The sequence below is a fragment of the Chelon labrosus genome (assembly GCF_963514085.1).
Source record: "Chelon labrosus genome assembly, chromosome: 1".
Lineage (NCBI taxonomy): Eukaryota > Metazoa > Chordata > Actinopteri > Mugiliformes > Mugilidae > Chelon > Chelon labrosus.
In genome coordinates, this window is record NC_140337.1 from 26,532,341 (window position 1) to 26,556,630 (window position 24,290).

Consider the following 24,290-nt stretch of genomic DNA (forward strand, 5'->3'; position numbering starts at 1 on the left):
TAGCATCTATTTCACCTTCAGTACAGGAACAGCCTGTGCTGTTAGCTATAGTCTTCAGTGGCAGACTCTGGTGCTCTTGTGTTTTATGTTCTTTTTAAAATAGGGCTCAAGGCTGAAACGCTCCATGTAGCCAGAGGCAGAGAGATGTTCAAGGGCACCGTCACGTCTAAAGGTTTGTGTTGTATGAATGAGGACACAGACGGTGGACATGGAGGTTGCGATTCACGTTTCTGTGCTGCCTTTTGTCACCCCACTTTGAGCTGTTGTGAGGGTAATGTTCAGAAGCAGTGGGTCGGTGTGATGCTCTGGCATATAAAATGTTAAAGAGCCAACTGCCACATACTCATCCATTAAGAGTTGGTTCAGAGCTGATGCCTACTGGTGGAGAGGAGGTTTCTCAGGGAAGGGTCACCCCAAACACATGAACAAGCAAACAGGGGGGCACACAGTGAAAGAGATGCCACCAACAGAAAGACCCAGCCACCACCACTTTAGGCTCTCAGCTTCTGAAATACAGTGAGTGGGAGTCCACACAAAGAATTATCAGAGAACACTATCAAGCCAAGCAGAAAGTGCTCGACAAGAAAGTTGGCCTGGTTCACTGAAACCAACAACTATGCCCAAAACGTCTCTGAATATAAAATACACCTAAAGTGAAGTACGCCAAGGGGAAAAGCAGTTAAAAGGCTCAGAGATCTACGGGCAAATGGATTCCAGAGGCAGATCAGGTAAAAAGACAAAGCAGGGACAAACAACGGAGACGGCAAAGCCAAAGCAAAAAGGCCAAGCCAAAAAGGAAGTATTTACAAAGGCAAAGACCAAAAAGGGGCAATCCAACAAGGCAAAGCAGCAGCGTGTGGAAATGTGTCAGCAGCCACGCAGTGTAGCTTCCAGCATGGCAAGTAGACCCCAACAACTCTGATAGGTAGTATTTGGTCTCAGGAGAGGTGAAGCGTGCAGGAAATAGCACAGTCAACAGTAGTGGTCTGTGAACAATGAAGTTGTACAGGACTGGACTCGCATAGAAAACCTGCAACACTCATGGAGGTCAGGAAACCTGGAACAAGGGATGCATGTGCTCAGAGTCAGGGAAGAGCCTAGCAAACAAAACAACTTCCTGTTTTTATAGTGACTCAGTAGCTAATTGGTTGGTGACTGACCAATCAACAGCTCACAGCAACAGACCTGAATAGACAGAGGGAAGCATCCCGTCTGCTACATATTCATGGGTTAAGGTTCTCCAAGAAGAAGGCCTTGAGGATGGAGTTTTCTTCAAAGCCTCCTGGAAGTAAACATGCTTCTGATGCATTTAAAGTGCTCCCAGGAATTTTTTATCTGACTAGCTTCAACCACTGATGTGGCCTCAACAGTAGGAGAAGAGAATTCTACGAGAGCTTTGACGGAGCTCTTTGTAGTCATCCCTGATACTGGAAGGCTGTGACTGTATAAACCTATGGACAGCTTTAGAGTTGGTTTACAGTTTATAGAGAAAATAATCATTCCGGAAATTGTGATTATACTCTTAGGACCTCATATGTTTCCATGTACACAACATTATCTTCAGAAACCAGTTTCATTCTTTTGTTCTTTGATGGTTTCAAACAAGTATTGGTCATAAGAAAGACAGTTTTAAATGGAGATTGTTTTTAGCCACATGTCTCTTTCAGGCTGTGGAACAGGAAATAACCACAGTCCCTCCTTTTTTGCCACTAATTTACATTTCTGATGCAACCGTTGAACCAAGTTCAAACCTGCAGTTACTTCCTCCTCTGAAACATTTTTACATCTGAAACATTTTTAATGTTGCGTCGTGAAGCAGTTCCTCAGTGCAGCTACAAACAAGTAAGTAGGCTCTAACCATTTGTATTCACTGTAGATATTTTACCTGACTGATGGTAGGTCATTCATTCAGATCATGAAATCAGATCAGATCAAACGTTTTCAGCTTCGCGCCTTAAGCGCTCAACGTTAACGTGGAACATCTCTTCTCGACTCTGGACTCGTGGTTGTTCAGCGTTGGTTAATAAATGTCAGGATAATAAGAGCAATTTACGTTCTTTCTACGTAATTTTCCATCTATATTTGTTTGGATTGATCACAGAAGTAAAGTAGCTGCTGTGTATTTGTAGTAAAGCACACGGATTATTGGCTGCTGCACTTAAATGGGAAACAAAGATGTCACCATGAAGCCACACAGTTGGTTTTCATTAGTGTGCTCAAACAAACATCTAAATCTGTTGTTTGAATGTTTTCTTTCCACCAGTCTGAAAGAAGACGTTATAGAAGCAGAAGAGACAAAAACCTGAAAACTGACTTGACCCATCAAAAAACATGGATTTAACCTCTAGTGTCTTCTTAAAGTCTTCAGATCTTCCAGTAATGATCTTCTTCAGTATTTTAGCTGCAGCTTCAGTATCACTGAGTGTTACTTTGTTTTCATGTTCAATTTGGATCAACGGTCGACTGACCAATAGACTTCTAATGACTAAAATAAAAGCTGAAGGAGACTGAATTAATCAGCATTAAAAGCTCTTCCAGTAGAATTAGTGTGTAACCGTAACATGTCTGTAGGGTCTATGACCACAAATGATGTGGATTTTATTCTGATTTGTTTTGTAGTCTGCTCCTCTTCCTCGAATTAGTCAAAGTCTGACAATTCCTCCCTCTTCTTGGAGCAGCTCCAATAATATTTCCTCATGTTTCCTTGTTCCCTCTCGTTTAGATCTCTACATTGAAGATGGATGTAACCAGCATGTGGTGAAGTGTGAGAGCTGACAGGCTCCATTCACTGTAGAATCACATGTTGTTCAGATCAGAGCTCAGACTAGTTTCACTTCTAGCAAACAGAAACTCACACAGTCATCTACACTGAGAGGTGAAATGGAGCAGAAAGGAGTTCAGCTGGACAGAGAACCCTTCTCTTGTTCCATCTGTCTGGATCTACTGAAGGATCCTGTGACTACTTCCTGTGGACACAGCTACTGCATGAACTGTATTAAAAGCCACTGGGATGAAGAAGACCAGAAGGGAAGCTACAGCTCTCCTCAGTGCAGGAAGACTTTCACACCGAGGCCTGTCCTGGAGAAAAGCACTATCATAGCAGAGTTAGTGGAGCAGCTGAAGAAGACTGGACTCCAAGCTGCTCCAGCTGATCACTGCTATGCTGGACCTGAAGATGTGGCCTGTGATGTCTGTACTGGGAGGAAGCTGAAAGCCTTCAAGTCCTGTTTCAATTGTCCGGCCTCTTACTGTGAGAAACACCTCCAACCTCACTATGATGCAATTCCATTAAAGAAACACAAGCTGGTGGAGCCCTCCAAGAAGCTCCAGGAGAACATCTGCTCTCGTCATGATGAGGTGATGAAGATTTTCTGTCGTACTGATCAGCAGACTATCTGTTATCTCTGCACAATGGATGAACATAAAGGCCATGAAACAGTCCCAGCTGCAGCAGAAAGGAGAGAGAAGCAGAAGGAGGCGGAGGTGATGCTACAAAAAATCCTGCAGGGAATCCAGGAGAGAAAGAAAGATGTGGAGCTGCTTGGACAGGAGCTGAAGGCCATCAATGGCTCTGCTGATAAAACAGTGGAGGACAGTCAGGAGATCTTCACTGAGATGATCCGTCTCATCCAGAAAACAAGCTCTGATGTGACGCAGCTGGTCAGATCCCAGCAGGAAACTGAAAAGAGTCGAGTCAAAGATCTTCAGGAGAAGCTGGAGCAGGAGATGACTGAGCTGGAGAGGAAAGGCTCCGAGCTGAAGCAGCTCTTAAACACAGAGGACCACAACCAGTTTCTACACAACTACCCCTCACAGCCACCACCCAGTGAGTCTACACACTCATTCAGCATCAAGATTCGTCCTCTGAGGAACTTTGATGATGTGAAAGCAGCTGTGACAGAGACCAGAGAGAAACTACAGGACATTCTGAGAGAGACATGGACAAACATCTCACTGACAGTGACTGAAGTGGATGTTTTACTGTCACAACCAGAGCCAAAGACCAGAGATGAATTCTGGAAATATTCACGTAAAATCACACTGGATTCAAACACAGCACACGTCAAAATGTTATTATCTGAGGGGAACAGAAAAGTAACAAGAGTACTTCGTCATCATTATTCTTATCATCCAGACAGGTTCTTGTGTTTGTATCCTCAGGTCTTGAGTAGAGAGAGTCTGAGTGGACGTTGTTACTGGGAGGTGGAGTGGAGAGGAGAAAGAGTTTATGTAGCAGTCGCATACAAGAATATCAGCAGAGATTTTTCAGATGAAACTATGTTTGGAAACAGTGACAAATCTTGGTCATTATATTGTTCCACAGACGGTTATACATTTTACTACAACAAAGTCAGAACCGACGTCTCAGGTCCTGTTTCCTCCAGAGTAGGAGTGTACCTGGATCACAGAGCAGGTATTCTGTCTTTCTACAGCGTCTCTAAAACCATGACTCTCCTCCACCGAGTCCAGACCACATTCACTCAGCCTCTCTATGCTGGACTTGGTTTCATTGGTTGTGAAGGCACTGCTGAGTTCATTAAAGTCAAATAGACAGAATTCATTTCAGAAACCGTTGGTTAAAATGTGTCTTTTAGTCTCCGGGCGACTTCATTTGTTGTTGTTCGCTTGATGTTCAACTTTGTTTAGGTGATGCTCCTTCCTTGGTCTGTTTAGCCACGGAGGCTCTCACTGCTCACCATGACTTTTATTCAACTAAACTGACATTTGTCCAAGTCCTGACTTTAGAAAGAAAGAAATCAACAATTACATCTCCACTGATTGGTTTGGAGACCACATGTTGTTGTTGTTATTCGAATGGATGAACAGACGAGCTCATGTCAACTGTAGTGATCATGATCATCATCAATCAGGACATCAGTCATTATTTGATTGTACATAGCTGATATTCTGAGTCCAACTAACTGATTGTGTGGATGAAGTGAATCTGTGAATCATGAAATCACTGAACAAGAGTCATTTATCAGACTTTACTGATTTAATGGGAGAACAAACTGAAGCTTCACATGACGAATAAAGCTGCTGTTTGTCACACATGAAGAAATGACCGTCTCCTGTCTTTATTCCAGGATCTCAAACAAAGGCCGTGGAGAAAATGTGGAGCTAATATGAGAGTATAACTGAGGCAGTTTTCCTCCTGAAACACCACAAAGTACAGAGTTGATGTTTAGAGCAGAAGAACGTTTGTCAGTCAGTCAACTCTCTTCAATGAAACAGCTCAGTCACAGAGAAATGAGAAGACTTTCTGTCACGTCGTGATTTTTACAACCCAGATTTAGTTCTTGATCTCAGTGGATAAACAGGTTTCATTCCACGAGACTTAAAACCTTGAAAAGACTCCAAATGAAGTGGGTGAAGTTTGGTGGTGGACACGTTTAGTTCTCAGCAAACTGAAGATAGTAGATATGGTGAAGACGTGGACTTGATGATGATTTATGGGACATCTGACTGAACTGTACTCTCAGACCAGCGTTAGCTTTGAAAAACATCCTGACAAATAATTTGTTGTGTGCATCATATGAAATGATTTGCACACAACAACAATGAGCAGCCACACATGTGGTTAGGGGCTTTGTTCAAGTGGAGGAAAGGTGTTGGAATTATAAGCATTTTATACATAGTCCTTGATTTTCAGCAGGGACTTAAAAGCCCTTTCATGGACAGATGTGAGATATTCCTTCATTACTTCTTCATCAGTTAAGCAGATAAAATGACTGAATTAACTCCCAGTGTGTTACTTGATTTGGAAATTGTTGCTGCAAAGTCAGAAGATGTATTTAAAGGAGCTCCAGTGAAACTGGGCTTGTAATTCCTCCAGTTTGTATGTGAATATCCTCAAATTAAGCTGAGAGTCTGCACTTTAATCCCAGATTGATTATAGAACTGCAACTTGAACATGAAGTATGCCTTTTCCAAGCTTCCAAGCTTCGGCATCTGGAATACAGCCAAAGGTTGGCTTTTCCAACCTTAGTTGGCTGGAAACCATGGACAAACGGTTACAGAAGATGAATGAATGAAATGTTCAGCATGAAGATCTAAGCTGTCTCTACCCAGCTGGCCTTAGTCAGATGGGTCCCTCCATATGATCTGGGTTCTGCTCAATGTTTCTTTCTGTTAAAAGGGAGTTTTTCCTTGCCACTGTTGCCTTCAGGCTTGCTCTGGGGGTTTCAGGCTGGGTTTTGTAAAGTATCTTGAGTCGATTTGTATTGTTACTGACACTATATAAATAAAATTGAATTGAATTAAAAGCCTTGAGTGGATTCTTAGCTCTGATTTCTCAGTAAAATGAAGGAGCTGATTGACTCTTTATAAACTCTACCACCTCTATATGTAGCCTTGTGATCCACCAGCATATTCGTTGTAACTATGGATGTCCTCATTGGTTTTAGGGTGGTTTTTGTCTGTCTCTATGTGTTAGCCCTGATATAGACTGGAGACCTGTCCAGGGTGTACCCCGCCTCTCAGCCAATGACAGCTGGGATAGGATCCTAGAGTCTGTTGGCTTGTGACTACCATATTGTTCTATATCACAAAAACAGTTTAGCAATGCAGGTCACAAACCAACAGAGTCCACGATGGTGTCTACCTCATGAGCTCCTCTTTATCTCACTGCTCTAGGGTCTACGTAGGGTCTGGGCTGTCTCTGTAGCTTCTGCGTCAACTTAACGCAGACGTCGAAACTGCCTATTACACTTGTTTACACCGTTAGTATTCTGTAGTGAGGAGCACTTAGATCAGATCAATAGTTAAGGTTATGAATGTTAGAGAATAATTTCTCTTCCCTATAGAAAGTTTGTGTGGTTTCTGTTAGATTACTGCTGGTGTCAGTTATCTGCCCTATTTTCTCTTTGAGGAACATGCCATGGCCATGGTCCCTCTTTGGCGTCTTCAATCTCACTCTCTGGCTGTCTACACACACCGCTGTAGAGTTCGATGATAACGTCCTCCGTTCCTGGAAGACACTTTGTATTTCCTATGTACAGCACTTTGTTTCAGCTGTGGTTATTTTTAAAGTGCTTTATAAATCGTCACCCTGTTAAAATAATCGCCTAACTCATTTTTTCAAGTTTTTCAGGAAACACAAAAACTTCACCAAAAGTGGCACACATTTGATATAAGCCATCATCTTAAAGGGGTAAAATCACATGATCTGATCAACTGAGGATGTAGGCATTTTTACCATAGGTGGCTGGCGTCATGAGGAGATCATTTAGTCAAAAAAAAAAAAAATAAATTTTGACAAAAAATTACTTATGATTATGATAATGATTATTTTAACAGTGTGACAAAATAAAGTTGAGTTGAGTTGAGTTGAGTAGGGTGGCTCCATGCGCTGACTGGTTAATGAGGCTGAGAGGGGAGCAAAGCAGCACATTCACCATCATGATTGCCAGCATGGAGCATCTCATCCTGCTACACTTCTTTCTGTTTCTAAAAAATACAAACAACCAGTAAAACTGCTAGTACTACTACTGCTATCAGTCCATCATGTTGGCTTCTTCTTCCTCCAGTCTCTGGTCCTGGACTCAACGTTGGTCTCTGAGTTTGAGGCTGATCAGCAGCTGCTGGAAAGAACATCAAAGTATTAGTTGACACTTTTTCATGTTTTCAAAAATCAGTCAGTGTATAAAAGGCTATTATTGGAAGTGTGCCCATAGCCCCTCCTTCCTGCTGCCACCGGAAGTGACAGCAGCATCACCTGAAGAAGCAAAAGATAAACTATAGCCAGCAGCCATGCTAAGAAGTTTTCCTGTGCCTCTTTAATCACCTGAAATTACTTGGTGTTTTTTTGAAGTGGGTTTTTGTGTTGACACTCCGAGTTAAGTTTATGACCAAACGTGAGTATCGTTCATGTCGCAATGTTTATTGCCTCGTTAACTGCCTCGGCAGTGATGTGCGTATTTCTCGCTGCCGTGACTGTTATCCCCACATTGTCTAAAAGGACAGGGTGAATTTCTGCAGCTGTAAAGTTGTGTATACGTAGCTGGTTGATATTCATACATGTAGTTGTTATTTTAATCCTTAATTGCTCGTTGAAAGTCGGACATGTGTGCCGCAGGGTGGGCGCTCGTTTCTATGCCTCGCATAGGCAGCAGAGGGCAGTGTTGTGCCATGTACCTCATGTTTATGTTATGTATTTGCTTAATTATTAATACATTGGAGGAAATTGTGTATAGGTTTATGTTTACTATTCATGCAAGAATTTACCAAGGTGGGAATAATATTATGTATTATTATTTCAGAACTGTGTACACGGATGTGTCAAAATAAAGCCCCCCCCCGCCTTGAAGAGACGCTGGTCTTCCATTCCTTTGTGTCCTGACCGACACCCCATCTTGGATGCTGTTACCTGAACGAATTAGCCCTTAGTCCCTTAGCTCCCTTACAGTCAGCATCTTTAAAAAGGACTTATAGTAACTTCTACTGTATCAACTTACCAGTAACGTTGAGTTCACATCTGCCAGAGCTGGAGCCATAATCTGTGTTCACGTCACACTGGTACAGACCAGAGTCATCAGTTCTGAGTCTGAGCACATGAAGTCTGATTCGTCCTTCTCTGAGGACGTCTTTGTCTCCCTGGACTCGTCCTGAAAACTGTTCATCCTGAGACTCTGACACCTCAACACCTTCATATACATCATATAGAACCAACTCCTTCTGATTGGTTATCATGCTACAGATGATAAACAGATATCTGTAGGAAGAGTCAGGTTTGGTGGTGAAGGTCCACTCCAGGGTGATGTTGTGGTTCTCCTCTGCCTGATAGGAGCTCTGTGTCACATTCACTTCAAATGTTGCTGCTGAGGAGACAGAGAGAGAAAGAGAGGAGCAGACACACTGAGAACTGGAACATGGGAGTCTTTCAACTCCATCATTGAAGACTGAGAATTGATTTGAACTTCATCAAGTCAATTTCTAAACTGACCACAGACACATGAGTTGAGGATGATGAGCAGCAGGATCCTGCAGATCATCTTCTGCCTGTGAGAGGAGACAGAGGTGAAGAGTCATGAACACATGAGGTCAAAGGTCACTCTCTGCAGATACAACAAGGACAATCTACAGTCTGACTTCATTCAGTCGTTCCAACATCTGATCCTGTTCTTCATCCTGTTTGTTCCAAACCACCGACCAAAGAACTTTCTGACTAAACTCCATCAACTCCAACCGCTGCAGTGGAAGCAGTCACTAGAAAAACCTGCTGTTTGTTGAAGTTTTCTCTGATCAACAAATGTGTTTCTGTCACTGATGCACTAAAGAGAAATCTTCAAGTTCCAGATCAGGTTCTGTTCACCATGGATCAACAGTAAAAGTTTAAAAGAACATTTATTTACTGCATTTAAAAATAACATTTAAAACAGAGAGCATGTGAAATGTTGTATCTTCAAATAAAGTGTTTCTGTTTATTTCAACTATGAGAACATGAATAAAGCCTTTGTTTCATTATTGCTGCTGTTGGGACCTGAACCTAGTGGTGAGCTATGGAAGCTCACCATGCATAACCAAGTTAACCACATGTTTGTATTTGTGTTGGGAACAAAGGGAAGCCCTGGAAACCTCAAGTCCCACAATCCTCCAAGTGTGAAAACTAACCCAACAGTTCACTGGCAGACAGTAGCATGTGAGGTCATCAGGTCATATAAAATGTGCTGTTTGGCCTTTGTTCTCTCTCTTACACTCTTACTCTCTCCCCCACTCCAACTCCACACCTCCCCGGTGGAGACCTCCAGCTGCTCAGCTTCAGCTGGGTGCCAGGTAGTGTAACCGATGCTCAGTTATACTCAGTAACTGGCTGGTTCAATAAACCCCTCGACTCTGCGTTGTGTTGAAAATGATGGTCGGGAGTCTTGTTTATCGTGGTTTTTCAGTTTCTTTATTCCTGCACAACACAGCATACAGTGGTCAGTCATAAATCGGTAGGCTCGGTACGTGAGTCTCAGACACGGCACTCAAGCGCGGCTCTCATAGAATGGCAACGTAAGGTGACTAAATTGTATAAAGATATAACAGAAAAATATGTACCTGCACAACACAGCATACAGTGGTCAGTCATAAATCGGTAGGCTCGGTACGTGAGTCTCAGACACGGCACTGTAAAACGTACAGCAAGCTATGTTAGCACTGTAGCTTCCTCGCTAGCTTACTTCAAAAGTGCATTAGGTTGTTGTAACAAGTCGAACAGCACATTCTTAATACTTTATATTGACAGTTCCACAAAGCACAGTAATTACATATTGCACCAGTAACCATACAGGTATTAATACATAGTATTTGTGCCCAGTGCTGTGATCTGCAACGTACCTCAAGCGCGGCTCTCATAGAATGGCAACGTAAGGTGACTGCCAGAAGTATTTATTACTAGAGAGGGCGCTAATGAGCCAAACCAACCATAAATGTGCTGCCACAAACAAGTGGAATTTAAAACACTGTATACACCGTTACAGTAGCATGCTAACAAAGAGCAGCTATTTCAGGCCTGTTCTCCTTACAGCAGCGATGCGAGATCCTGCTTGAGGAATCTGCACCAGCTCTTTTAGCCAACAAACAGGAGGTTTGCAGGCTAAACCCCCGAACAACAGGAGCCACGGCTAGTTAGCACCGAGCTGCAAACAAGCCACTTCAAAGGACTTCAAAGAGCGGCTGGTTTCCCTCCAAAATCTGCCATCAGGAACACACAGCAAAGACTTCCAACTTTTCCAGCTCGGCCCTTCTATCAGGAACTGCCAACTAAAGGAGCAACACACCAGAAATTGACTTCTCCACCAAATCTGGTAGTATGACCTGGGCCTAGTCAAGCTAAGCTAAACATTGAACTCTTAACATTTGATTTGATGTGATATTTGTTTGAGTCATTGTGATCGTAAGGTTATAATAGTGATTTGATGTTAGTGTAGGTTATGCAACACAGAGACTCAGGGTGTCTTGCATGCTAAACTAACCATTCTTCCTCTAACCTGGCATCTTGTAAAAGTCTTATCACATTCCACACAGGCATTCAGCCAGCACATGGTCTGAGTGTCCCTACTCAGCAGCCATCTTGTTTCCTTTGTGTTCAAGGCCTCAAGGTCCCAGCGGCCATCTTGATACACCAATGAGATACCAATGGAGGCTGGTCTATGGATGAGAATGGAGTGGGAGATAGTATCAAATGCTGCAGTTAGATCAAGGAGAATGAGGAAAGGAGTCCTGAATCAGCAGCCATAAGGAGGTCATTGGTGATTTTTAACAGAGCTGTTTCTATGCTGTGTAAAGGGCGAAAACCAGATTGAAATTGTTCATATAGGTTATTGTCAGAGAGGTGGGCATGGACCTGAGATGCAACTGTTTTTTCAAGAACTTAACATAGAAAGGAGATAGGACGGAGGTTACTGAAATTGTTGGGGTCTGCACCAGTTTTCTTGAGTATAGGGGTGACTGAGGATGATTTGAGAGACGAAGGGACAAGACCAGAGGTGAGAGAGGGCCTGTGTACTAAGGCACTCAACTGGAACCCCTCCGCTGTGCCTCCACTCCCTGCTGTCAGGCCCGGCCTTCTCTTCTCTCCCGCTGCCCGCTCCCGGCGGCGCTCCTCGGCAAAAATACACTTTACCCCTTGCCCCAAAAACAGGCCGCCGACTAAGCCCCTGTCCTCTGAGCATGTAAAACCATCTTCACAAAACTACCCCGACTCCTCACCGTCATCGTCGGCCATCAAACACTCCATCTCCCAAGCCACTTCTCCTCCTCCAGCGGCTGCCCCAACTCCTCTTTTCCCTCCTACGGCGCTGATTCTCGGCGACTCGCTGGTGAGAAACACCCGTTTCTTCAATGCCATTACCCACTGCATTCCCGGGGCCACAACACAAACTTCCCAGTCTCTTAACGTCACTTCCATCGTCCATCACAAAGATAAATTGTCCATATTGGCACATGTGACACCAGTCGCCGACACTCGGAGTTTACGAAAGCCAATTTTATTGGTCTGTTGGATCTCCTCAGCAGCAGCGGAAAATCCATTTTCATCTCCGGCCCTATTCCCACATGGGGCCGCGGCCCTGAGCGTTTCAGCCGCCTTCTTTATCTTCACACCTGGCTGCAGTCAATGTGCGGCTTATTCAAGATTAACTTTATCCATAACTTCGACTCCTTTTGGTCCCGACCAATGTTCCCTATAAGCTGCGCGCTTGCGCAATCGCGCACTGCTCGCACTTTCTCCGCGCACAAGAAAATATATGCAGCGCATAAAATAAAATCCAACATGAACTGTAAATTAAATAAATTGTTTATTTGTTTATAAATTATTTGTTTATGTACTATTTTGCAATGTAACTCAGTGAGTGACAGGTGTCCAGCCAATGATATGATGCGGTTCACTTACGCTGCCAATCCATTGACAGTAGGTGCCCTGCCCATACGCGCCGCGGTGCCGGTGTTTTGCTGGTTAGCTAGGTAACAGTGCGGCGGAGTTAAGGCAGTGGCGCATCCTACCACCAAGACAAAGTAAAAATTAAATGTGATTCTTTTAAGATGGAATGGCTGTCAGAGTATATGCAAACAGAAGAACAAGTGGTGAAACTGGGTGAGATTTTTTCTTTTCTGAGAGAGAAAGGTCTGCTCTGCAAAACATGATGTTTACTAGTTGGCGTTGCCAACCGTCCCTTGAAAAACAGAATCATCCCGTATTTAGAAACAAAAGTAGTGTCAATGGAATGAATGAATAACAGGACGGTTTATATGAACATTACAGTAAACTTATTCCCAGGCCGTCCCTGCTCTGTGACCAATAAGCTGACAGCAGGAATCCTGCTCATCTCATTGGTCGAGGTACTGTTGCTTGTGAAGAAGATACCAGAAGACAACAAAGCAACAACTTTGCCTCACACTTTCTGTTTGCACAACTTACAAGAGGAATGTTCTGCTTTGTATTGTTTTATATTGATTTATACAGTTTTAAGTTAAGCAGGACAGGTTTCTGTTTAAGAAAGATATTTATTTTATTCTGTTAATTTTAATATTTTTTTAATACAGGGTTTATTTTATCTCTGAAAGGTGTACATGTGTCAGTTCTTCCAGAGCAGGACTCTTCCTCACCCAGACAACAGCAGGACCCTCACACTGACATATAACATACTACACAGCTCATGAACAATAAGATTTTTGTCTTTTTCATGTTAAGTGGGCCAAATCACTTATATTAAAAGTAATGGAAATTACTGCTATAATGGGATTCTTTTAATAAACCATGTAACTTGCTATGATCTCGGGTTTTGGACAGGTGTGATACTGGTGTGTGGCCTCAGTATGCACGTGTGATGTTACTCACAGTGTCCACAGTGTACTCACAGAGTTTTTGTGTATGCTCAGACACATGAAAAATTAGAGGGAACATTGGTCCCGACCCTCTCTTTTTTCACCTGACGGCCTCCATCTAAACAAATCCAGGAGTCGCTTGCTTGCAGCTAACATACAGCATGCCGTATTATATCAGCTGTCCATCCGTGCGTGACCACGATCATCATTACTATCACCTGGCCTCTTAGCACCTCCACCCCTGCCCACCCAATACAACCGAGCACCTTTAATTAATGCTGACGCCCTCTCATGGCTACCCATCCTCCGTTTTTTCGTGGCTACTCTTCCTCGCCCTCCTCTCTGTGTGAGTCAGCAGTTACTACTGATCTCACTAGCTCCCCCTCTAGGCCATCTTCGTGCAGCACATTCCCTATCTGCACCATTGTATCCTCCAGCAGGACAGTTTTGTCTTCATTTAGACGATTTTCTGTTAACCCCAACAATCTTGTTCTAACCTTGATCTAACTATGATCTCACTACTGCACAGCTTCCTCCCTCTCCTGGCTAAACCATATTCAAATTTGGACTTTTTAATATCCACTCTCTCTCCAGTAAAGGACTTCTACAGGATTTCATCAGTGACCACTAGGGTGACCAGATGTCCTGCTTTGTGTGGGACAGTCACGCATTTTCATTACTTTTCACACGTTCCGCAAATTGAGACGTTGTCCCGCATTATTGACAGTTAGACTCCAGTTTTGAAATGCATGTTTTATAATCTGGCATTTATCAAATGGCTATTTGGAGAAAGCAGTGAGGGCTGTCATCAGGGGTCGGGGCCGGCTGTTTGATCATGTCAATCAAACTGGGACGCGGACGCAGGTTAAGGGCGCGCCCACCAACAACAAACAATGCAAATCAGATCAGAATGGCATGCAGCGCGAGACATGGAGGGAAGCACAACCTGTACGACTGAGAAGAGGAAATGCAGCTATAATAAAGACTGGGAAACTATCTATCCCTGGGTGAAACCAGTGCAAGGCGACTCTGGTAAAGTTTGCTGTGAAGTTTGCTTGAGTCATTTTTCCGTTTCACACGGAGGTGAATACGACGTGAAACGACACAGACAATGCGAGACAAAATGTGTTGCTAAACTTGGGAACTTGGGAAAGTTGCATTTAAACAAGTTTATATATATATATTTATATTATAAAATATATTTGTTAAGTTTTTATTTGCAGGCTGTTGTGCTGCTGAATCAATCAGATGGCAAAGCATAGTTGCTATAAGCAAAGGTGCAGAATAGAAATGTTTATTTTTTCTTTTAGTTCTTTTAGACTACCTTGATGCACTGGTATCTGCATTGTCCCACATTGTCCCACACAAACGCAGTCTTTGTCCCACGTCTGGTGAATTGGGATCTGGTCACCCTAGTGACAACAGGTATGATGTCTTATGCCTAACAGAGACATGGCAACAACCAAATGACTTTTCCCAGCTGAATGAAGCATCTCCTCCCGGGTATGTTTACACCAGTCAACCCCGTGCCATTGGACGGGGGGGATGTATTGCAATAATTCACCGCAAGAAATGGAAAATCTCGTCTGTCTCTAGCCCAGCCCACCAGTCATTTGGATCTCTGGTCATTCAACTGAACGGAACTTCTCCTACTATAATAGCCACTGTTTACCGTCCGCCTAAGCCCAACACTGATTTCAGTGTTCCTTAGTACACAGGCCCAACACTGCTGATCATTGTTAACCGTTTGTTAACCTGTTTGTTCCAAACCACCGACCAAAGAACTTTCTGACTAAACTCCATCAACTCCAACCGCTGCAGTGGAAGCAGTCACTAGAAAAACCTGCTGTTTGTTGAAGTTTTCTCTGATCAACAAACGTGTTTCTGTCACTGATGCACTAAAGAGAAATCTTCAAGTTCCAGATCAGGTTCTGTTCACCATGGATCAACAGTAAAAGTTTAAAAGAACATTTATTTACTGCATTTAAAAATAACATTTCAAACAGAGAGCATGTGAAATGTTGTATCTTCAAATAAAGTGTTTCTGTTTATTTCAACTATGAGAACATGAATAAAGCCTTTGTTTCATTATTGCTGCTGATCATTGTTAACTGTTAGAAGATAGAATTATTAGTCAAGTAGAACAATCAGAGCTCATGACCTCCATGGAAGAAGTTATTAAGAACTAGAAAATTCCTGCAGGAAATTTTGAGAGTGACTCGAGGGCTGCTGCCGGGGTTATTAAAAAAAGAAAAGGAAAAAGAGGTTAGCATTACCATTACTAATGTTGGCATTACCATTTGCCACGCTACTGCGCGGCGCTGACACACTAAACTAGGCTAAGGCTAGAGATTAGCACAGTCACGCACACACACAATAGAAAACATTCAGCTCAGATGTACACACAGAGCAAACAGAGTGACAGTCACCTCAAAAAATGTCTTGCTTTACCTCTCTGTTACTGCCTGTCTGTCTTTTACCCTCTCTCTGTCTCTTTCTTTGTTATTTACTTAAATAAACTGAAATTAACTGCCAAGGACTACAAAAATGGCTGCAGCTGTGGCCCTGGCCTGAGGCTGCCATGGTGACTTTGCTGGTTGCCATGACTACTCACAGACACAGGAGAGGAGAAGGAAGAAATTTTGATTTTTTGCCCTCTGACAGTCCTCGCATTTGGGCTCACTGAGGCAAAACCAAAGCTCACATCAGAAAAAAAAAAACAGACAGTGATTGGCAGGAGAAGTTCCCGAACACACTGATGTAATTTTGGTGTCTCTGGAGTAAATATTGTGGAAACTGTGGCGAGTATAAGAAGAGGGTGGATTCAGCTTTCCTCGAAAATCAGCTTCAAATTTTGAATGGGGAGTTAATGGGCAGTTGGAGATGAAAAAATGTCTCGTCTTAGGCGAGCACATTGTATGAATCAGGACAAGTTCCTCTACAAAAGTGGAAAAAAATCTAATGTCTACGATGTAAGATGTGCCCAGGAGCAGCGTGGAAAGAGAAAATTTTCAGTGAATTTCAGACAGCCTCTCTCACTCCAGCCTCTGAGGTCTCCCACTCTAGGCCGAACATTCCACGCAATACACACCCATTATAAACTCAGAAATTTCACATGATTGATCACGATGATTGACGAGTGATTGATCGAAAAGTATAAAAGATATCAAAAATCTGGTATTTTTATAGAGGACAAATTTACCTACATTTTGAAGTTCAAATGAAGTCTCAAGGTGAAATTTTGCGGGAGGAGATAGCTTTTGAAAATGCCCCTCAAAAGTGTCAGTTTTTTCGTTTTTTCGCAGTTTCCCATTCATTTCAATGGGACGATTTTCGCAGTTTTTCGCAAATAAATTCGCGAAAAATTCGTGGATTCCTTATAAAAGTAATAGCACACCGATCCCGATAAAGGCGCACGTTTTGATGTAATTTTTGTCGGTGTCGCCCCAAAATTGCGGGGCGAGTTTGAAATCGAAAAAAGGTACGGAAGATGAATAATATAGAAGAAACACTCAGAAGAACAATAGTGTCTCGTGCGTAGCCTCGAGTCACTAATAAAGTGGAACAGTGCTCAGTTACCAACATAGAGAAGATTCATCACTGTTCACCTAAAAACAATCTGAGAACACTGGAAACAACAAAGCCCCAACATGCCAAACCACAGAGACTCTGGCATCCGTCCAGAGATAGTATCTGTCATGACAGTGTGGTGACATATTTTAGGACATTTAGTGTGAACATTAATCAGTTACTGTTTCCTCAAGTCCAGACCAATCACATGTAGTATTTACCAGGTAAAGGTATGAATTACAGACTGCTCCACCAATGAGGTTTTGAATAGTGACATGATAATAATCTCTTAGATTTCCTTAATTTAAATAAATAATAATAACATCCTCCATCAAAAATAATCAATCTCTTTATTTTATCAGTTAAAGGTCCAGGTTGGTTTAGGACGGTGTCTGGGTCCAGAACCTAGTGTTTCTAAAAGGCTGCTGAACTGCAGTAGAAAGCAGCCCCTGAATGCATCCAAGCAGGAAGCTCCTTCAGTCTGTTGGTGCATTAAAACACCTTCCTGGACATAAAGCTAAATGAATGTAACAATAGGAACTTGTGAGTTCTGATCTGAAAGAGGATTTCAAGTCCTTCTTACTGCAACAAAGAAAAACTCATCTGTCCAACAACCTTCTCTGCATTGTTGTTTCACTTCATGTTTTCCACAGAGTGTAACAAGGACTTTAACTTGTTCCAGCAAAAGAAATGTAGCTTTGGAACTGAGACACTTCTGGTTCAACTAACTTATAAATAAACTAACTTATTTCTTCTTTCAGTCTACATTCTTTCTGCTCTGGATAGACGATGAAAACTATCACAACACCTCGTCTAAACCCACAGTGAACACAAAACATCCAGTTTTATCAATAAAATAAAAACTGACTCATCAAAAGAGGAAAGACACAAAAATAGTTAAGAACAAACTGCTGTTGTCTCCACCATGTTACGGCCTCACAATCCTCCATCTCCTCTCCTTGTGTGAGCACAAGTTTTCATAGTCGCTAGGATGTCTCAGTACTTGATATCATGAACACATGAGGTAATATGCAAGCTTAGTTGAAGGCTGCATTCCAGCCATCCATGCCACACCTAGACAGAGACAGTATCTATCATGACAGTCTGGTGTCATATTTCTCCTTCCCTCTAGACCAGTCACATGTCACATTTACCAGGTAAATGTCACCCTTCACAAACTCATGAAAAACACCCCTCAAATTAAGATTCAATTTATCAACCTTGAAATCAACAGGTCATGTTACAGAGTCACACACATGTCTCTCTTGCACACGCACCCACATGAACACACCCATGCACATTGTATTCATGTCTCCCAGCAGTTTTTAGACTCCCAGCCGTCTCTGCAGCACATTCTGTTTTGTCTTGGTTTTTCATTAAATGTTTTTATAGCCAACTCCTGATTCAGCCTGCTCTGTCCTGCATTTGGGTCCTACCCCCATTATGCTAACATTACAGAATGCATGATTTTATACTGTAATGACAGTCAGATTAAAACATGTGGTTTCAATCAATTTTAATGCTAATCTTTGACATATCCAAGACTCTAATCACCACCAACGCCCCATTAACCCTACTGTTTATTTCATGGAAAATAATTTAATTTTTGTATTTTTTTTTTTAAATAAACATTTAATACTTCATAAAATCCGACTGGCATTTAAGAGGTTAAAATCCTGAAAAGGGGCCATCCTACCTGTACCAGAGCACTATGTGCTATAGCTAAAGCGCTGAAAGGTACACCTCACATTACAAGGGGACAGGACACTACAGTACACACAAACCACGCAGTAATAAGCTACATTTCAAGCCAAAAGTTTACTTTAAGTCAACAAAGAACCAGCAGAATGCAGGAAATATTGCTCCAGCCAAATGTGCATTATGTCAGCTCAGATAATAACATGACCGCTCCTATAACCAGTGAAGTACCCAATGAGTGTGAAGCCCTAGTCAGAGAGGAGATGAATACTTTTCCCAGCATAGTTACTGAAGCCATAAACAACGCTGACAGTCTGTTCACAGATGGCCACAGCCATGCGGTGCCTGGAGGAGGAATAATAGCCTCCTACGCTGTAGTCAACAGACAGGCCTCACCCATAAGAGAGCACCTGTGGGAAACCTTGGACGCAGATATCATACCACACCTCACCTCCGTACAATTGGCAGAAATTATAGCTATAACCCGAGCCTGTGAACTGAGGGAAGGGAAAGAGGTTAACATCTACATTGACTCCGCTTATTCTGTGAAAGCCGTACACGTAGACCTAAAACAATGGGTGAGAACAGATTTCCTTACCAGTACAGGTAAACCTGTGAAACACATGACTCAGATCATAAAACTGCAAGACGCTCTCTCCAAACCCCGTAAGGCAGCTATCATAAAATGTTCAGGACACCAGACAGGGACAGGTATGATGGGATTAGGTAACAATGCTGCGGACGCAGCAGCTAAAAAGGCGGCAGGCTATGAAGAAAGAAACCTTACAGATGATGAAAATAATGAAACCACGGAACAAAAAGTAATGTGTGAATTGTTGAGCATGCAGAATGAAGCAGCCCCTCGTGAAAAACAGGCGTGGGTTGAAAAAGGTGCCACTAAATGTAAAACAACGGGCACACGGAGGTCACATGATGGAACGTGGAATGAGCCAAGGTGGACCGGCCCGTTCAAGGTAGTATCATCAACCACGTACAGTGTGAGAGTCTGGCTGGATGAGGAGCAGACTAAAGTGAGTAGATACTGGCACAAAACACACTGTAGAAGAGGAGAGCCATCCACAGAAAGAAACCTTAGAGAAATCAGAAAGCACCTAAGAGATATAGGCGAAGAAACAGAGGAAGAATAAAATGTTGACCTTTGGGTCATGGTCTACACTGGCCTGTCTGGCAGCGGTAGGTCTGATAGTCGTCCCGCGATTTTTATGGCAGGATGTGATAGATGAAATACAACCTCAGTCAGGTGATGTGTTACCAAATGTAAACATTCCACCTAGAAAGACTACCTCAACAGACTCTGACTAAAACCCTGAGAGGCCTCAGAGTCCTTTCAAATGAATTAAAAGAACATTCCGGGGTCTCTCATCGTTTATTTGGCCTGGTTGATAAAATCTTTGGAAAATGGGGCAAATTAGTAGCTAGTGTAGCCACGTCATTAGCCATTGTATTTGTAGTGTTTACTTTGTGTGGTTGATGTTGCATTCCCTGCATTATGGCTCTCATCATGCAATGTATTGATAAGGCGCTGGGAATGTGGAGTTAAAGGGAGCGCCTCCAGCCTATCAGATGAGAATGTGCCCTTTTATGTGACAGGGGGATTTGTTAGATATAAAAGAGTTATGGGAGGGAAAAAACAGAAAGAAATGTTCTTCTTTCTGTCTTACCAGATACGGGGTTATTTACTGCTTTGCTTCAGCTTGCTCACTAGATAAGATGCACCACACTCGTATTTCACCAGTTAGAGACGGCCTCAGCCACACATTGAAAAATAAAGATACACGAAAGGCTGCACTCCTCCTATTGTGCTCGGGTGGAGCCCAGATAGAATAAAACCTGTGTGTACACTTAGTTGGGGGCTTCTCTTCTCCTACCCTTAAGGTGTTTAACCCTCCTGTTATGTTCATTTGTCAGAAACAGCAATGGTGTTTCCGGGTCAATTTGACCCGGTGCATGTTTAATTATCCAAAAGATGTCTGAAACCAAAAAAATCCTAACAAGCAGTGTGAATATTTCACTATTAACTCCACTACTAATTATTCTATCAATATTTAGTGCAATGGTGTTCCTTACCTCTAACAGGTAATGGTTCAATTAGGATAATTCACTCGTTTTTCATAAAAAAATACATGTTCAAACCTTTTTTTAATGTTTCACTACTTTATTACTTTTGAAAGACCAACATATAAAACCTGCATGTTCAGTGCATAGCTGGTGTTTGCATCACATGCTGCCCAGATTTTTATCCCATATTTAGCTGGTTTGGAAGTCATGTATTGCCTAAATGGGCAGCGACCTCTGAATGCCACCAGCCTTTCATTCACTGTGATATTAGGGCCTGGGTTGTAGAGTAATGGAAGTTGCTCTACCCACTTGTCCCACACTGTCCTAATAGCTGCCAGCTTGTCTCTCTCCCGTCTACCAGAACCTTGTCTCTCGATTATCAAATCGGATTACTCTGGAGAAAATGTGAAAAGTCTCCAGAGACATTGTGGCTCGAAATATAGCCCTGCCTGTCTCTGCATCCCACAGACTGGCTGTCGATTCATCCTTTGACTTAAAGACCCCAGCCAGGATGAGGAGCCCCGAATACACATCTAAATGTGTTTTGTCCAGCTCCTTCCACTTCTCCCCAAAAACACGCCTCCCCTCTATATTAGTCATTTCCAGAATGATTTTCTGTATTGAATCTGACATGACCAGCTCAAAAGCTGACTTGATGTCAGTCACACGACTCACTGCCATCCTAGTGGGCCCTGGCACTGTCTTTATTATGTTTTCTGCAGACAGTTTTGCCTGATGCATATTTGGGGATGAAGGCCACTCTATTTCAACATTTCTTGACATGAATGTCTTGCTTGGAGGAATAGGAATAGTAATTCCCTCATCTGGTTCAAAATCAGAATCATTAAAATCAGAATTTAGCTCAAGATAGTCTTCTTCTTCAGGCACATCCTCCTCTATTTCACTGTCATGATCAATGATGACTTCCAGAGCCTCCTGGACTGTCATCCTTTTGCTTCGGCTGCTCATTTTGTAAAGGTCTGCCTGACAGAGTGTAATGTTGGTAGGACTGCCATGCAGAGAATCTTTCCACTGAATGTGGGTGGGGTTTTCCAGCGAGAACATAAATGGTTAAAGTCAAAAGTCATAACATCTGCACCTGTGCACCTGTGTGTGTGTGTGATTGGGGTGAAATATGTCTCACAGTTGCAAAGAAAGACATACTCTGACATTTCTGACACCCTTTTACCTCCAGTTTGACTGCTGGGTCAAACTGACCCGAACAGTATCTATGTGATATAAACATGCAGGGGGTGGTTGCAAATATGTGAGATCAACCATTTTCATATTATATGTTGATTACACTAATTAAGGCAAGCAGAAGAAGTTTCATACTGAAAAAAATACTAAGTATTTTTCCTAGATCTTCAAACTTTAAAATGGGTCAATTTGACCGGTAACATAACAGGTGGGTTGAAGTCTCAGCGCTGACTCTGTACCTATTATCTGCGTGCCGAATAAACTGTTGATTGGAGAGAAGTTGTCGGGTGGTCTATTCATAGTTGAACTAACCTTTCCAATCGGAATAACGAACCTAGGAGAGGGAGAGGGAACTATTCCTCCTTCGACAGTAACAAGGACTTTGACTTGTTCCAGCAAAAGAAATGTAGCTTTGGAACTGAGACACTTCTGGTTTTCCTGCTTGGAAACTAACTTATTTCTTCTTTCAGTCTACATTCTTTCTGCTCTGGATTGACGATGAAAACTATCACAACACCTCGTCTAAACCCACACTGAACACAAAACATCCAGTTTTCTTAATTCAAAATCAAAACAGACTTACCAAAAGAAGAAAGACACGCATCCCACAATTAAAGACAAAAACACTTAAGGACAAACTGCTGTTCAGTTCTGTCTCCTGCATGTTACAGCCTCACATTCCACTTCTCTTTTATCCCTGACAGTACGAGAGTACGGTATTTGTATGGACATGTTAGGGCGTGTCAAAGATCAGATCATCATCTGCAGACAGTGTTCTTGATTGCATAATAGTACAACTGAAAATTCGGGGAGTTTCAGATCTCCACTCTCATAATCCAGAGTTAATTTTTCCATGCTGAGTCCAGGCATCTTACCATGCTAAATGAACTGTCTGATTGTTTTTTTAAGGGAGGAAAAGAATGCTATTGGGACATGAATAGGAAGTGATTGAAAAATATATAAGAATGTAGGTAGGATATTCTTACCATTTTACCATGGTAAGAGGCAAGCCCATCCATTTCTTCAAATCTTCTCCCAACTTCTGAAGAAAACTGACTAAATTGAGCTTGTAGAGATTTTTAAGGTTACTGTCAACAAGCACACCTTGATATTTAAAACCCATAGGAGACCATTTAAAAGGGAACTTGTGCTTAACTCTACTGAAATCAAATACAGACAGCGGCAAAATCTCACTTTTGTCAAGATTAACCTTGTACCCAGAAAATGAACTGTATGTACCCGGTAGTTCCTGGAGGTAAGAAAGAGAGGGTTCAGGGCTGGTCAAAAATAAAATTATGTCATCAGCAAAAAGTGAAATCTTTTGCGTATCAGTGCCGATCTTGAAGCCACATATATTAGGACTGCTTCTAATGGCCTCTGACAGGGGTTCAGTAGTGCCCCCTGCCTTGAAGAGACGCCAGTCTTCTGTCCTTCTTGTGTCATGGCCAACACACCATCTTGGATGCTGTTATCACCTCAACCCTTAGGCCCTTATCTCCCTTACAAATGGCAAGCGCAAAGAGGGCGGGGCTACCTGGATCTGCCTGTCTGTTGCCTCTATAAAGTCGGAATAAGGTGATCCTGTTTGAAATAACTCTAGCCTGGAGGGATGTATAAAGAAATTTCATCAAATCAATAAACCCAGCACCGAAAACCAAATTTCTTCAGGACACAAAACAGATATGACCATTCAACCATGTCAAAAGCCCTTTCAGCATCAAGTGAGACATCCATACTTGGTATCTTATATATTTTAAGATGTATTATGTCAAACAAACGTCTTGAATTATTAGTGGACAGTCTATTTATAATGAACCCTGTTTGATCCAGATTGACAAGCAGGGGGAGGCACATCTCTAATGTTTTAGCTGTCACTTTAGTAACTAATTTATAATCTGTGTTGAGGAGTGAGATTGGTCTATAGGAGGAACATTTTTGAGGATCTTCTCCTTTTTTATGGATAATTGTAATAACAGCTTGAGAGAAAGAGTCTGGAAAACACCCCTCCCTCCTGCTTTGCTCGAGCACCTCCATCAACAGTGGTATAAGAAGGTCTTGAAATTCCTTATAAAATTCACATGGAAAGCCATTATGTACAGGAAGTCTCCCTGTCTTCCTCTGATAAACATGGCAAGTCAACGGAGAATAAGAAAGACTCCATTTTATATATAAATCTCCTTGAGGTTGTGATGTATAAAGGTCCATATAATATTTTTTTAATTTCAGTGGGATTATAAGTTATAACTTTGGATGGTGTTTCTATAGCATTAATTGTTCATTTGCTTTCCTCATGTTTAAGTTGCCATGCCAGCTCTTTGTGTGCTTTTCCCCCAAGTTGATAGAATTGTTGTTTTGACCTAGTTATTGCCCTCTCTGCTTGATGTGTATTTACAGTGGTATGAAAAAGTTTGGGCACCCCTGATCATTTTCAGGAT

At 42.3% G+C, this 24,290-nt stretch overlaps 2 protein-coding genes and 1 long non-coding RNA gene across 3 annotated transcripts in view; 1 reads left to right on the forward strand and 2 right to left on the reverse strand.

Moving 5' to 3' along the window:
- Positions 1 to 24,290, reverse strand: part of LOC311505499 (tripartite motif-containing protein 16-like) — a 204,388-nt gene that overhangs the window by 36,847 nt on the left and 143,251 nt on the right. The gene's annotated exons all lie outside the window — the stretch shown is intronic.
- On the forward strand, positions 2,829 to 4,551 carry LOC311505415 (tripartite motif-containing protein 16-like; the record flags this gene model as incomplete). Its single annotated transcript, XM_084568975.1, has 1 exon — positions 2,829 to 4,551. The coding sequence occupies exon 1, from the start codon at positions 2,881 to 2,883 to the stop codon at positions 4,549 to 4,551; it is 1,671 nt and encodes a 556-aa protein (XP_084425101.1). The 5' UTR covers positions 2,829 to 2,880.
- LOC311509574 lies at positions 8,742 to 22,534 on the reverse strand. Its single transcript, XR_014699849.1, has 3 exons — positions 22,439 to 22,534; positions 8,945 to 9,000; positions 8,742 to 8,819 (listed from the first exon to the last, which is right to left on the reverse strand). It is a non-coding gene; the product is annotated as an uncharacterized lncRNA (long non-coding RNA).